We start from the raw sequence: 16,307 nt of genomic DNA, 5'->3' as shown, positions 1-16,307 counted from the left end.
GCTCTTTACATCATGAAACTGGTAAAATTAATCTTGCAGATCTAAAGCGATTTACAGAACTTTTGAGGTATCCGATGTATAATTACATCAATGATGTAAAAGCGCCATTGACGGTAATGTTCAATTCTAATATCTGGTGACCCCAGTAAATATTTGCAACATTCGGTGGAAGCTGGAAAACATTTACAGTAATAACAGTTTGCAAACCACGTAGGGTTCGCTGAACTATGTGTTTGTTATTTTGTTGGAAAATATACATATTTATTTATAAAATTATAAATATTTTTATACAATGACTGCTATGAACTTAGAATGCATAGTGATTGAGCATAAAATTGCATAAAGTTTTCACTTAGTATCTAGAATTTCTGTATTGTTGCTAAATTCTAAATAGAGGTGAACCCCTTTAGAAGTGTATAACTTAATATGCATTACCATGTTTAGCCATTTCTCTATACCCATAAATGCACCTTATATACTGTACTTAGTTATATTAATCCTGTAGTTTCTTGAAATTTCGATTTCGTGTGTAGATTCTCAATTAAAGTGAAGTGATTATCATTACAATTATGAATATAACATGGCTTGTTATTAACATTTTGTTGGGATGCATTTTGTTTTGCTTCTTGCGTTTGCTTAAAGTTCTGTATTCGACAATTGTTAATAGAGTAACAGTAATTCTTCATTGCCAACTTTGGGGAAAATCCATTTAAGCAAAAATGCCAATAAAGTGATATAGGGGGGAATGGTTAAACAGTTCCTGCGAAAAGGTCTTTCAACCGATCACTTAACTTTCTACATGAATGTAATGCTTTGCTTCCAGCTGATTATGATGCACATGATTTTTTCTTTCAAATGCAATTTTCGAAAAATTCAAAAATATATGTTGGTCCTTTTTAACATTTATGTAAATTAAATGGAAAATCGATGCCCGGGAACGGTTTAATTCCTGTGTATTCAAATTTGAGATATTGGTTCTACTGCCACTCCTGCTGTATGATATCAGTTGGGTAGGAATTATCGATCGGCAAGTCGGAAATGACATGTAATACGAAGTTTTTCATTTATAGTAATTAAATAATTTCAGAACTAGTTCACTGTTTTGCTCGATCTGAAAATAATTGATGATTTATAGTTGACTGCAATTTTGTCTTGTCATCATTGAATTCAAAAAATGATACTCGACGTGTGACTGAACTTTATATTGTATTTTGTATCATGTGTTACTGTTTATTAGATGTTTCAAAAGTGAACTGTATTGAAGTAATCGTTTATATTTAGTTTTGAATATAAAGTTTTCTTTTACACTTTTAAAATTTCAAGTTGAATTGGCACTTATTATGTATAGTATATCCTTTGATATGAAACATTACCATATCGTTAAATGTTCTTTACTAAATCGATAAACATCTTTTGACACAGCAAATTATATTTGTAATTTCACACCCAATTATGTTTAACTCTGCAATGAGCAAGCATAACAATCTGTTTTAATAAAAGTGGAAAATGACCTCAATTAAATATTTTTGTGAACTATATGAATTATAAACTTCAAAAAGCTACGGGTTATTAGATGGATGACTAGCAAATAAATAAGAGATGATTTGCGAATTCAGTATTTTATCAAACAATATTTTTCACTGTATAACAGCTCTACTCAATATCGGCTAAGCCTAAAATCGTCTAAAACTAAGATAAACCATGGAAAATATTAGACGGGTCCGCTTTATGACCATCATACATTATTCGATTGTTATATAACCAAGCTTCCAACAAATACTAGCCTTTGTAAGTGCTACTTTTGCACGGAGAGGTTAATCGATAGATATCGCCGTTAATCTGATACGCGCAAAAGTTATATACTGGTATACTCTTCCATTTGTACTATAATGTATGATTTGAGTACATACACACAGTTTATGATTTTGCTCTAAGTTTAACGTAAAAGCGTTTGTAATTATGATTTTCGTTACATCCCTTTGAAATGACAAAAACATTATGGGGTCACCAGGAATGCAGCATTCACATAAATGTACATCGAATACCTTAAAATATTACTGGCAATCCTTTTATTTACAGTGCCAACCCTAAAGCCATCTCCAAGAACTCTATGTGGGACCTTTCATAGCATTATAACCAAAAAGGAACTGGTTTTTCATGAGTATATTTCTTTTAAACAGGGCCTGGTCTGGTTTTCATGACATATCCTAAAGCCGTCATCCAGATGCCCGCAGCGCCGCTTTGGGCCATTCTCTTCTTTTTCATGATTCTTCTAGTTGGTATTGACAGTCAGGTAGGTAACATTTCTGTCCTTACCATTTAGTAAAACTCTTGAAATTATAAATTCCGCTTAATGTTTGGCATGGAAATATTGCAAAAAGCAAGAAGGACAGCACAAGTCCAAGTTTAACTTGTTCTTACAAAAACAATCTGAAATCCAATTTATAAAATAATTATATGCCGTCTGTTATGATAGCTTTAAGTTATTATCAAGCAATACTCTATCAAACGATACCAAAATGATATGGGCTAACCAGGCATCGAAATTTAACAGCCAATAGCATGATAAAACGAAAATATTTTTGTACATTGGGTACCTTAAGGGCCTAGTTTAAGCCCTCTATAAGTGACCCCCCCCCCCTAAAACGGTGTATAGTACACAACTTCTGTGTATTGATCTTAATCTTTATTGCCTTGTGCTGTCTATCAGATCTCTGATCTGAGTATCCTGCTGTGCAGTTCAAGTTTTATTATAAAAATAGTCAACCCTTTATGGCCCTGAGCCAATAAACAAATAAACAGGAAATTGGTCCCTACTGTGACACCAGTGCATTTAACAGGGGACGTACAACAGAGGATCTTCATGCCAAACATTCCTTAAAGTAGGCCTTCATGCCAACTAGGCATAAATATGGTGTTCCTACCATTGCAATCGGCGCATTGTCCTCGGCTGTTTTCCATCAAAGTCAACCTCGGATGTATGCCGGTGCATAAGTAAAAGTAGTTCATGAAAAGAATAAAAGTTGTATGAATTAATTGTTAGGTCGTAACGTGTAATATGTATAACTAAGTCCAAATTGTTTTCCAGTGAAGTGTATTTTTTTGCATAGATAATACGATTCTTGAGAGTAAAGTCCTGAGGCTAAACTGTTCAATTGAAATAATCCACTGAAAAGATCATCTTGCAGCTGTAGTTAAATTTAAAGAATTCCGCCGTTGTAAACCGTCCATACACATGCGTGGTTGTTTTCGATGGAAAATGGCAGGGGTGTTCCGATTACTACAAAACAAAGCTGTTTTCATACGATGGATGTATTGTATACTTGCAAAGTATCTTCATTTCAAAATGTACTTTTCACATTTTGTATATATATTTACATTCGCATTGGCTTTCCTAAAGACAGCTTGACGTTCATATCGTATGAACTGGAAGGAAAAATGGCGCCATTCTTTATATCAGTAATGCGCTATGATTGGATTAGTGAGACTTCGTTTGACCAATTGTACACGACGTTACAATTATTTGCCGTTTTGTTATACAAATGTATAATCATTATTTAAGTCTTTACAACACAAATGCAGTTGCAGAAAATATTAATTATTTTTTATCATCATATATAAAACAAATTAAATCGAAATATAACCTTTGACCGCAATTCCATGTGTTCATTATGTCCTAATATATGACATAAATCTTTGCCCAACCCAATTGTATAATACTATTGTTTGCCGAAATTATGTATATCACGTATGTTTATTATTAACAACAAAATGCGAAAAAAAACTAAACGTCAAATTTATGTTTCCACATTAAAAAATGCAGGGCTTTGAAGAATGTTTCTCGAAAATTTAAGTATTGAGGAAATACATTTCACAGCGCTCCGCGACGCCTACCCTCGGTTACCAGACTAACTCTAACTGCTAATAGTTGCGCGAAGCGCTACCGAAATGTCACAAATGCATTACTTATAATTAGATGGTCGGGGAATTTAACAGCTGCTATTCTTAATGCTTAGTTTTGACCTTTATAAAAGTCAATTTACGTTAAGTATAGGCGTTGATCTTTTAAAACTGTCGAGCTTAAGCAATTTTTACGCGAGAAAGCTAATTTATCTCAGAGAAGTCTAGAAAACGTTGGTTAAGCGTTTAAGTTGTGTTTTATCTTATATCAGATAATACAACACCAGACATACTAGACATACATCATTGACATGTTATCTTGGCCTCCTAAATAGGCAAGATGTGCTGGTTTTTAACCAGGAAATGGAATCGAAAGTGCTTTTTAGCAGCTTTTTTAGCAGCTTGTTACTGTCGTAAAATAAAGTACTAAAATAAACTACTATAACTAAGAAAACTATTAGCTCCTACTTAAGCATATGTACGTATAAATGGAGTTAAAATGGTAATCTACCTTAATCTGCACAGTTTGTGGCGGTGGAGGGTCTACTGACGCCACTGTACGACTTGTTCCCCAAGCAGATGTACCGTCCGCGCAACCGGATGTGGTCATCAGCGCTCTACTGCGGCGTCTCCTTCCTGCTAGGTCTCACAATGGTAACGCAGGTGTGTTGTTTTTATAATCACTCTCCATGATCAGACACGATGATAATCTTTCGTCTTAAAATGAGACTAGCTAGTGTAAGCTTCAGATATTCCATACATACATGTGAACAATTTGTCCTCTACCAACTGTTTTCGATAATGTCCATGCTGTGGTATTATTAAGATAGGAAGCTCTCCTACGGAACCCTAACACATAACCTTTTCATAGTTTACATGGCTTGCTAGAACTTTTTTTTCTGATTCCGGATCCCTGAGGTCTAAAATAATAGATGTTGTGACAACATATTACTTAACATCATTTGGATATATAAAACTAAATAAGTGAATGAACGTGCATTCATTTTCTTGTGTAAGGAGCCGGAGGCATATATCACAAAATACCGGTGTCTTGTCTTCTTTTGTCTTGTTTTGTATACAATCTTATCACAATTTCAGGCGAAATTTGGGAAAACTAACCATATTTTTCAGGGTGGAATGTACGTGTTTCAGCTCTTTGACTACTACAGTGCCAGCGGAATTGTCGTGCTCTGGATCTGCTTGTTTGAGTCCATTATTGTCGGATGGATTTTTGGTACGCCCTTGCTTAGTTGTTTGTATGTGTGTAGGGTAATGGTTTATTTGAGGATATAAATAAATCTGAATTTTGTCACAGAGAGCATGTATTTCCTTCAGAATTCAATTTCTGTCATTATGAAACACCTATTAAGGCTATTTTTAAACAAAAACAGTTTACTATTCATATTTTCATGTATTTACAAGATCTTTATGGTGAACAATACATACATTGATTTCCATGACTGACACAAAATTCAGAGTTATATCAATTTGTCTGGCAGTAATGCTTTGATCGCTTTTAAACTTTATCCTTTGCTTTATTTTTTAATTATCCTGCTTAAGTATTTCTCCTGTGAGTAAATCATCTGCGTATGCAATGTTCGACACATGCGATCTTCTCTCACCTTTTGCTGTTGTTGTGGTTTTTTTTTTTACTTTTTATATCGTTTTATGCATTTAAAGTGAAATAAATACATAACTTACTGGCATTCATACTTTATATTTGATATTTAAGGAAGGTAGTAGCGCCCCAAATCCCATAAATATTTAGCTTGAGCTCATTTCAACTCCTGTAAGAGGAAAATGTGAGCAATTATTTCCATATCACATATTTGTGTTCTTACCCCATTTTCGATCATTCGTTACTTTAAGGTTTTACTAACAAACACATTTGAAAACAAACGTTAGTCGCGCAAGTTTATTATTTCCCGGAGAATAAGGTTGGCGGCACCAAAAACATTAAAGATAATGTAAATCATAATATATGTCCTTTTATCGTCTGATTTTCTAGCTGGGAAGGTTCCTTTGAAGCAAAAAGATGTTTAAAACGTGATTTTCATTCCGTGCATGTGCAGGGACTTATTTATGATATAATGTTTAGGAGGTGACAAGTTTGTTGACGCCACAGAGTTGATGATTGGTCGAAGAATTCCTAAGTGGTTTGTCGTCTGTTGGCGTTATGGTTCTCCCATCATTATTATGGTAAGTGTACATACTTATCAAGATTATGTGTTTTGTTTTCACATGTCTAGTTGTGTCTGTAATTTAAGCGTTTGATATTTATGCAAACAGATCATCGTAGTTTTTAAGGGTTTTTGTCTGGATTTATTCGTTTCCGATTTAAATCAATTCTACATGTTTCTCTCGTACATTTTAAAGGAATAATTTTTTTGGCCTGTTGATACGGTGTGTTGTTGTCAAAAAATAATTGTGTTTGGAATTTTTAAGAAGTCAAGGCAATTGTTTATTTTGGTAAATATTTGCCTACGACAAAAACTTAGCGTTTCAATATGTTTGTTAAATGTTTATCAAAATATGTTAGAATGAATGTGTTAATATTACATTTGAACTTTCTAAAGCAAATATTTGTGTCATGTACTACCAGTTTGTGTGACATATAAACAAGGTGAAAGCGAAACTTAATAAACGTTCATCCACTAACCAATATAGGCGATCCTTGGATTCATGCTCGTTGATTTCAAACCACTGACGTATAACAAGACGTACGTCTACCCCGACTGGGCACAAGCGCTAGGCCTACTGATGGCTATAACGTCCATGTTGTGTATTCCCATCGTCTTTATGTGGACGTTTTACCATACCAAAGGGTCACTGAGAGAGGTAATAATGAAATATTGTTATATTTGTTATATTGTAAATGAGTGTATGATTCCCGTTCTGTAAATCCAAGTGTGGTTCCCTGGAACTGTTATTATGTATATGCATGTATATGTATGTATGTATGTATGTATATGCATGTGTTAACGTTGTGATTCCCGTACTAATTGTATTTAAATATGTGTACGGTGTAACTCTTGTACTGTAAGAACGTATATAAATGTGTGTTCCGTGTAATACCAGCACTGTCATTGTGTATAAAAGTGCGTACCGTGTGTTCCCCGTACTGTTAGTATGTATATAAATGTGTGTACGGTTTGGAACCCATTCTTTTAGTATGTACATAAGTGTGCATACAGTAAGGTTTTCGTACTGCTATTATGTATATAAGTGTGTGTACAGTGTGATTCCTGTTTTGTAGTAATGAATAGGAATATAGACACCACGCTTACTTTAACAAAGCCTACTGCATTCATATCCGCGATAATGACATTCATCCCGCAATTCATTTCTAATATTTACACTAACAGTTCAATCTTTTATTAAAGAATTATAAAAAAAAACTTCATTTCGTTTAAGAAAACCTTACTGTAATTATTTCTCACCAATTCTGTAAATAGAACGACCCGATCGTAATCGAAAACAGTTATCAAATGACGTCACAATAACGCGGAAAAAATCATTCTCTTTAAATCACTTTTATATATATACTTTATAACATGCTGATTTAAGTTTTCGGTGCCTGCTTACACAATACAAACAATTACAAGATAAACAATTTCAATATGGTTCGCAATCCGATCATATCCGAAGATGTTGCGTTCATCGGATAATAATTGTAATTACCGAAAGGCAGTTCATTTAAGGAATGGAAGTTGAGGTGTAACTATATATATGTATATAAGGGTATATGTGTTATAACGTAGCCCTTTTCATTTTACACTTCAAAATCGTATTGCATTGAATAACAGTAATATGGCGAGAAATGCATGTGTTGTTTTTTGGCTAAGCATTTTGAAATTCAATCATATTTTAATATGGTGAAGAATAATAGAGAATATCTCACCATTGTAAGGTGAGAGACCAAATATCACTGTATAATGTTAGTGTTGGTACAATTCGCAGTCATTATATAGAACAATATAAAATAACTTAATACTCTGAATGTTTACAATTAACTAGATTTGTTGACGTAAACTTTAAATGCAGATATTGTGCTACGTCAGTTCGAAGAACTATTCAGTATCTGAACACAACTTTATTACAGAGATGGCGTGTGGTAACATTCCCACTTTTGAAGGCCTACCAGATACCAACACATTGGACAGACGTGCAGGACAGGGAGGAGCCTTAATAACGATGTAGATTTTGTCTTTTTTACAACGTTAGATTATTTTCATTAGTCTGTCCCATGTTTTGAGGAGGATTGTGTTAGATTGTTATTCCTGTTTTTCGTCATGAATGCTTGTGGTACACCTTTCGCGTATTCCCCTTGACCAGGACTTCTCAAACGTTTTCGGAGTCAAAGCATATGGGCATAGGAGCAGCGAGGGCCACGAGATTCCCTGACGGACTGATTGTCAAGTTAGTAGACGGAAAAAGCATAGAAAAATGCCCACCTCACTTTTAACTTTCGTAACTCATTATATGTAACTGTAGAGACACTAGGAATGAATAAGCTTTCATAATTATTAAAGTTTCATATAAGGTTTCTTTACGGAGAAACAGCAGTTGTTTGTAACAGTATAGTCAACAATATCAAAGCTTTCTTTGTGGACATGTTTTAAAGCAAATTGTTAAAAAAAATGCAATTTGCAAAAACAGATTTGTACCTTAATATTTTAAACAAAATGCAATTTGGTTACTTTATTGTAGTAGTTGATACCTTCTTACATTGTATATAATTACATATTAAAAACATTTGTTTTGTGCAGTATACACTGTGCATTGTGGAGATTACGTATCTATTGGTGCATAAGAACTAATCGCATAGTGTCACAGCTACATTTATAATTAAGTAGCATTATAATTTTCTGTTAAAACGAAAACATATCCGTTGTTTGTAAAACTTGGCACAAATCAAAAAAGCACATATTTTTATTTTATTTTTGTTATTTTTTAAAATAAATTTACTAAATACCATAAACAGAGCTCATCTTTGTTGATGGATTACCTAAGTTAATGTAATACACCGTTTTTGTTATAAATAGAAAATACTATACTGTTATTTAGAACTATTATAAATGTATCATTTATTATACATTACACAGAGCCCTGGTATAAATATCAATGTTTACTGTTATAACGTGAAATGATCGTATCACTCTAAAGTATTTTAGTTTCAGTAAAACTTGCATGAGTTCTTTACTGTTTCATTTTCGATAGTAAAGACAATATGCATTACATCTTTTTGTGATCATTATACACGTACATAAGTTCTTAAAAACAAAGAACAAATATACGCATCTTACTCTATTTTTTGACATGGCTTATACTTGATACATGTATTGACAAGATACAGAAACAAAACGATACATATAAGTATTGTATATATGCTATCCATGAAAAGTTGTTAGCTCAGCTGTTGTGTGGCATTTTAGTTAATCGCTTCGCAAATGACGTTTTATACGTGTCTCTACATTTTTTTCCTTTTATTGTTCTTGATATTTGAAACATGAAAAGTAATACTTAGATATCAACCAATAGCTCAAGGATGTGCGTTTGTATAGTTTTTTTAGAAGCATTTGTAAATTATGCAATTTGATCGAACTCTTTCTGATATTTGTTTCCAGGAAATAATTAGGTACGACTCTCATTCCTGAACATGTGTAGCTTTTTGTGGTAGCTGACCACCACAAAAAGCTACACATGTTCAGAAATGAGAGTCGTACCTAATTGTTTCCTGGAAACAAATATCAGAAAGAGTTCGATCAAATTGCATAATAAGAAGTATGTGTTAGAAAGCATACACAAGCTGACTTGTGTATGCTTTCTAACACATACTTCTTTTTCATTTTAGTAATGTTTAAATTTTATGATAAATACTTTTTCTAGCAAACATAATATTTCCTTTTAATGAGTTTTTTCCTTCCTTTGTAATTTATAAGGCATTTTTTTTTGTTTTTTCTATAATAAAGATACTTTAAATTTAAAGAGATAATATGTTCAAGTCAACATAATTAAACGGCAAATTTCCTTCCAATCGCTGAATAATTATTAAATATCGTTTTCCTAATGTTAAAGTCCAAATTATTGAATACCAGTCCAAACTGTGTAATAATACAATGCTAGCATTATTTTTTTGTCTTTACAATTTCTGTTTTAGAGGGTGAATTAAATATCATTTTCAACCTACCTTATGGATAGAACAATTTGCTCGTTGAATGTTCGTGGTTTGTCAACCAAAATCAAACAAAATCAAATATTTTCATGGTTAAAAGATAACAAGTTTTCTATTTGTCTATTGCAAGAAACACATGTTTCAAAAAGGAATTTTGGACAATGTCAAGATGATTGGGGTGGAGATTTTTACTTCAGTGGCAATTTTACAAATAGTGAAGGTGTTGCAATACTGATTAATCCTAACTGTCTTGTAGAAATAAAAAAAAATCATAAAATTAAAATAGGTAGAATATTATGTTTGGAATTAACCATAGAAAACAAAGAATTACTTATTATAAACCTATACGGACCAAACCAAGATGAACCTCTCTTTTTTGAAACATTAGAAAAGTTCATAAATGATTATAGTGATCGAAATATAATCGTTGGAGGAGATTTTAACACCTTTTTAGATAGTAGTTTACATAAGAAAAATGGTAATGTTCCTGTAACCTTTTTGATGTTTGGCGTGAACAACATCAACATAAAAAACAATTTACTTGGCATTCAAATACTAAACCTATCACCCATAGCCGATTGGACTATTGTTTAGTTTCAAATTATATGCAAAATATATGTATAAGTAGCAAAATTATCCACGGATATAAAACTGATCATTGTTTAGTATATATAAAAACAAATTTTCTGAAAACAAAAGGGGTCCAGGATATATTAAAATAAATAATAGTATACTATTAATAAGCGAATACCAACAGCTTATAAAGGATACGATAACAAACACTGCTGAAATCAATAAGGAAACAAACACCATAACATTTTGGGAGATATTAAAAGGAAACATAAGAAACTCAACAATAAGTTTTTCATCAAATTTAAAGCGAAAAACAAACGAAAAAGAGAAAAAACATAATAAACGATATATCTTATTTAGAGTAAAAGTTAAATCATACAGAGAATGAAAATAACCAAATAATAGAAGCAATTTCAAAACTTAAAGGCGAACTAGACGAGATACTCACTAAAAGAATAAATGGAATAATTTTGAGAGCAAAAGCTCGACATGTTGAAAAACTCTAAATACTTTGCAAACCTTGAAAAAAGGCATGCAGAAATGAAATCAATTCACACTTTGAAAGTTGAAAATAAAATTATTAGTAAAACTTCAGAAATACTGAACGCTCAACGGACTTTTTACAAGAAATTATACACAAAAAAATGATATTGTTTTAAATCACAATAGTGAAAGAAGATAAAGCTAGCTGCGAAGGTATTTTGACAGAATACGAATGCAGACAAGCGTTAAAAGAGATGAAAAATCAAAAACGCCCAGGGTCTGATGGTTTCACTGCCGAGTTTTATAAAATATTTTGGAACGATTTAAAAATATTCTTTGTCAATGTTATAAATCAATGTTTTACAGAAGGTAATTTATCTCCGCTTATGAAACAACGTTTAATTTCTTTAATTCCAAACCAAGGCAGAGATTTAGAAGTGATCTCAAACTGGAGACCAATAAGTTTACTTAATGTAGACTATAAAATAGCAACCAAATCCATTTCAAATAGAATGAAAAGAATTTTAAATAAAATTGTAAGCCCTTTTCAAACAGGTTTTGTGTATGGAAGATATATTGGTGAAAACATACGACTTATAGATGAAAGTATTAACTATTTCAATACTACAAATAAGCCTGGGTTGTTATTTTTCGCCGATTTTGAAAAGGCTTATGATACTTTAAACCACGAATTTATACTAAAATGTTTAGAACATTTAAATTTTGTTCAAAGCCTAATAAATTGGGTCAAGCTCTTCTATAATGATATCAATAGTGTTATAATAAATAATGGTTTTCTCTCTAAAGAATTTCAAATCGAGCGAGGCGTCAGACAAGACTGTCCCATATCTTCTTCCATATTTATCATTTGTATTGAACTGCCATCTAATACAATACAGAACAATAAACTTATTAAAGGGATACAACTTTATAACAATGAAATAAAACAATCTCTTTTTGTTGACGATGTTGCATATATTAATGATGGATCAAAAACATCTTTCGAAACTTTGATAAAAACAATAGATAACTTTGGAAAAATATCTGGCCTAAAATTAAATTCAACAAAATCTACAGTCTTACGAGTAGGGAGTTTAAAATCATCATATATTGCATACTTAGATAGTTATCAATTTCACAACGACAGTCAGGAAGCCAAAACACTTGGAATCGTTTTTAACAAGAGCAATAACAATATGATTCAAAATAACCTTGTTCCAAAGCTACAAAGTTTCAAGAATTGTCTCAAGAGTTGGCAGCACAGAAAACTAACGCTTATGGGAAAAGTTACAGTAGTTAAGACATTAGCGCTTCCAAAACTTATCTATCCCTTGACAGTTCTACTTTCACCACCTAAATACATCCTTGATGACATTAACACGTCAATTTTTAAGTTCATTTGGAATAATAAACCCGACAAGATAAAAAGGAAAGTACTAATGAACGATTTTAAAGATGGTGACCTTAGAGTTCCAACATCAACATATTTAGGAAATGACACATGCATTGTGTATGCCTATATATCTTTGAACCTTCAAAATACATTTGATATCTTGCAGATTTTGTAATTTAGTTTAAACATATTTTATTCAATTCGTATATACAAAAATAACAGTACAGCAATAGTATGATGAAATGGATCGGAAAACAAGCAATGTAATTGTTTATACTAATTCCTCTCCATGTAGCAGTGTACAGTTACGAATTGCATAGAAAGTCAGTGTATGATGTGAACAGTATGACGAAAGATATTATTTTATTAACTGTTCAAACTATTTTTTACATTTAATTTGAATGTTTTGGAATAATAAGATAAATATAAAAAAGACAAACAAACTAAAAGAAAAAAAAAACGCAAAAATATTCTGTCACACACACTGTCCCGATGAAAAGCGATCGATACACCAATGGGGTCGACTGTTAGGCATTAAAACGCTTTGATGCTGCAATGAATCTCTGGACTTTTAAAAACAAGCTTGAATTGGCATCAAGGGTAAGGCGATCATTACCGAAAAGAAGATTTTCTACAGTAGCAGCACAAGGTAAATCATGGATAAAACGGTCACGCATTAATTGATATCTAGGACACTGAGTGAAATAATGTGACACAGTTTCAACGGCACCACAAGCACAAAGGGGAGAAGGAATAATATTTCTTCTGTGAAGGTCATAATTTAATGAGCTACATCCTAATCGCAGACGAGCATGAATAACATGATGTTGTCTGTTTTCTACATTATACAGGAATTGTGATTTCTTTGGTTTCGTGTTAAGTTGTGATTTAAACTCGCTGAGAGTAGGTGTATGTCTGATATCTTCAGGAAGTCAGTTCCACTGGCGAATAGTCAGGGGTAGAAATGAAGTAGCATAGGCTTGAGTTTTACAAGGGATGACTGGAACATCTGAGCGATTTCGTAGGGCATATGGCTGAGCTCTCGGCTGAGGAATAAGATTCATAAGATACTCTGGAGAAAGACCGTTTTTCATTTTAAAGAACAGAATGAGACGATGTTTGCGTCTCCTTTCCGCAAATGTATCCCAGTTAACGTCAGCCATAAGCCGCTCAATACTACAAAGTTTGGTAGCACCGGTTACAATTCTAGCCGCCTCGTGTTGGACAGCTTCGATATCATTTTTTAATTCATTACTACAGTTGTCCCAGACATCATCGGCATACTCGAGTAAAGGTCTAATAAAAGTGACATACATTTTATCCAAGGCTGCACGGGAAATTACAAACTTTAACGTCCTAAGAATACCAATTCACTGCCATGCCTTGTTGACGTTTGAAGATATGTGGGATTGCCATCTGAAAAGAAGGTTACCCCAAGATGTTTATGAGTGCTGATTTGAGATAAAGGTACATGGTCGAGATAAAGTGGGGGTTGATTTTGTTGTTAACGTTTACGAGAAAAGAGAATAGATTCTGTCTTGGATGGATGAAAAGTTACTAGCCATTTCTTCGACCAAGATTATTTTTGAGATAGGTCATGGTTAAGGTCGGCTGCAGAAGATACGGGGTCTTCGACAATAATGTAAAGACTGTTGTCATCTGCGAATAAGCGGATGTTTGCCTTAATGTCATTGGCAATGTCATTAATGAAAATAAGGAAGAAGAAAGTTCCAAGAATAGATCCTTCAGGAACACCAGCGTTGATATTGAGGATTCCTGAAGCAGAGTTGGATAAGACTACCCGTAGTTTGCGATCAGAAAGATAAGAGGAAAACCAATCAAGAAGTGAACCACATATATCGATGGATGACAGCTTATGAATAAGGCCATGATGCAAAACTCGGTCAAACGCCTTTGAAACGTCACAAAAGACAGCCCTTACTTCTTTTCCTTCATCTCGCCGTTATAAAAGAAAGCTAACTGGTTGACGCTAGAATCGCCTTTGATGAAACCAGATTGGATGTAAGTATTTTATTCAAGATGACGTAGTTGTAGAGGTATTTGTGGATACAGCGCTCCGTGAGTTTGCCAATACAACTTAGAAGTGATAGTGGTCTATAATTGCAGGGACTAGATGGATCAGATTTTTTTAAATGGGGCAGACGTTCACCAACTTCCATGGAGAAGGGAAGGTAGAGTTTGCAACAATATGTTAAAATATTTCGAGAGAGGTGCAGCAAGTCCGTCTTTGCCCTCTTTTATAATTTTAGGACTAATCGATTCAGGACCAGTGGCTTTACTAGGATTTTGTAATTTGGTTTATCAACAGGAAATTTCGTAGCAGGACCTTAATTATAGACAGAAATTAATTGCCAGTATAATCCAACTCATATAAAACCGTCAAATTTGTAGCATACCAGTCATCGAAAACCCGAAGTGTTTAGTATATAAAATTCTACGCCGGATACACTGCACCAATATTTGTTCACAGTTAGATCAGAGTTATTGCCCTTACATATCAACACTGGTCATAGATGTTATACAGCTTTGTATGTTCCGACGCCCCTACATTGTGTTGAAGACATTCCTCATAGGTTTACAAATTAACAGTCTTTACATGAATATGACATTGAAATATTGAATTTGAGCTGTGAAAAATTTGCAAGAATTACGGTCCTTCTTTTGTAGACATCTAATTTAATAAAACAAACGTTCTCCAAGCGTTAAAATTATATCCGTGTCCAATAAATATATGTCTTGTTATATTCATTTAAGATCTTTATGTTTGCTGTAATCATTCTTTAATACAATGATTTTTGTTAATTATCGTTGTAACTTTAATTTTAGAAACAATGCAGCTCATACCGAAACCATTGTTATATGTATGTACAATCATTTGACGTAATAAATATATTGTTTCGTATTATTTCTGTCTGCCTGTCTGTATAATCCGATCAGCTAGTACAACATCTCATAGGTTTCCGGGGAATGAATCGGCGTGTGTGCATGCAATTTGCACTTTAATTTAAGTTGTTTCAGTCTAGATTTTCAATTTGCAGTGCTTATCTACTGACTTATTCAAAACTTGCGGGGTATAAGCGCAGACTTACTCATCAGATTTGACAGTATTGTTTATTCTTCGGACAAATATGTGATTGTAAAACACAATTAAACTGTTTGATTAAAGTCCGTCGTGGGTTGAATCAGGATTTTTTTCCGTTAAGACCATCGCAAGCATGTTACAATAGTCGTATGAAGTTTTGTTGCGTTTTCATGTCATTTTCATTGTAATCTGATTAAATTCAGATTTTTTAAAATTACATCACTACGCTGGTATGCCAAGCGTAATGACATTAGGTGAAAGTTATAGGATTCATGTCATTGAGGAGCTGAAAGGATATTGACATTCCTGTACCTAAGATATGCGACGGGGCCGTAGGTGAAAGTTCGAGGATCCTTCCGTGATTAAAAAAAAGAATTTATTAAACTGAAATTTAACTACAATGTGAATGTATGGGCTGAATAATTCAATTTAACAATGTAACGTAAGAGTGAGCGTGGGCTTGTGGTACAAATTTCCGAGGTTTAAGGTTCGATTCCAACCAGGGGTACCTTCAAATTGCCTCTAAAAATGGACACCAGTTCTATTTTCTACCAAGACAACGGATTTTAGCGTGACTATATATATAAGTTGTCAGCTTTCGTCACGATAGAAGTGAAAGACTTAAATATTAATCATTTATCAAATTGAAGAATAAAATGTCAAATTCTATTAAATTGTAG

General features: G+C 33.1%; 1 protein-coding gene across 2 annotated transcripts in view; it reads left to right on the top strand.

Moving 5' to 3' along the window:
• LOC128217350 (sodium- and chloride-dependent creatine transporter 1-like) overlaps nucleotides 1-9,530 on the top strand; it is a 36,418-nt gene extending 26,888 nt beyond the window's left edge. For both annotated transcript variants that reach the window (XM_052924455.1, XM_052924454.1), the window contains 6 exons: nucleotides 2,181-2,293; nucleotides 4,426-4,563; nucleotides 5,032-5,134; nucleotides 5,999-6,099; nucleotides 6,568-6,738; nucleotides 8,003-9,530. In XM_052924455.1, the coding sequence (XP_052780415.1) occupies nucleotides 2,181-2,293; nucleotides 4,426-4,563; nucleotides 5,032-5,134; nucleotides 5,999-6,099; nucleotides 6,568-6,738; nucleotides 8,003-8,089 (713 nt within the window). In that variant the 3' untranslated portion in view covers nucleotides 8,090-9,530. The remainder of the gene's footprint in view (nucleotides 1-2,180; nucleotides 2,294-4,425; nucleotides 4,564-5,031; nucleotides 5,135-5,998; nucleotides 6,100-6,567; nucleotides 6,739-8,002) is intronic.
• Nucleotides 9,531-16,307: the final 6,777 nt, after the last annotated feature.

Source organism: Mya arenaria, chromosome 14 (assembly GCF_026914265.1).
Source record: "Mya arenaria isolate MELC-2E11 chromosome 14, ASM2691426v1".
In the NCBI taxonomy this organism is placed as follows: domain Eukaryota; kingdom Metazoa; phylum Mollusca; class Bivalvia; order Myida; family Myidae; genus Mya; species Mya arenaria.
The sequence above is the reverse complement of the archived record's forward strand: the minus strand, read 5'-3'. Positions and strand labels throughout refer to the sequence as shown.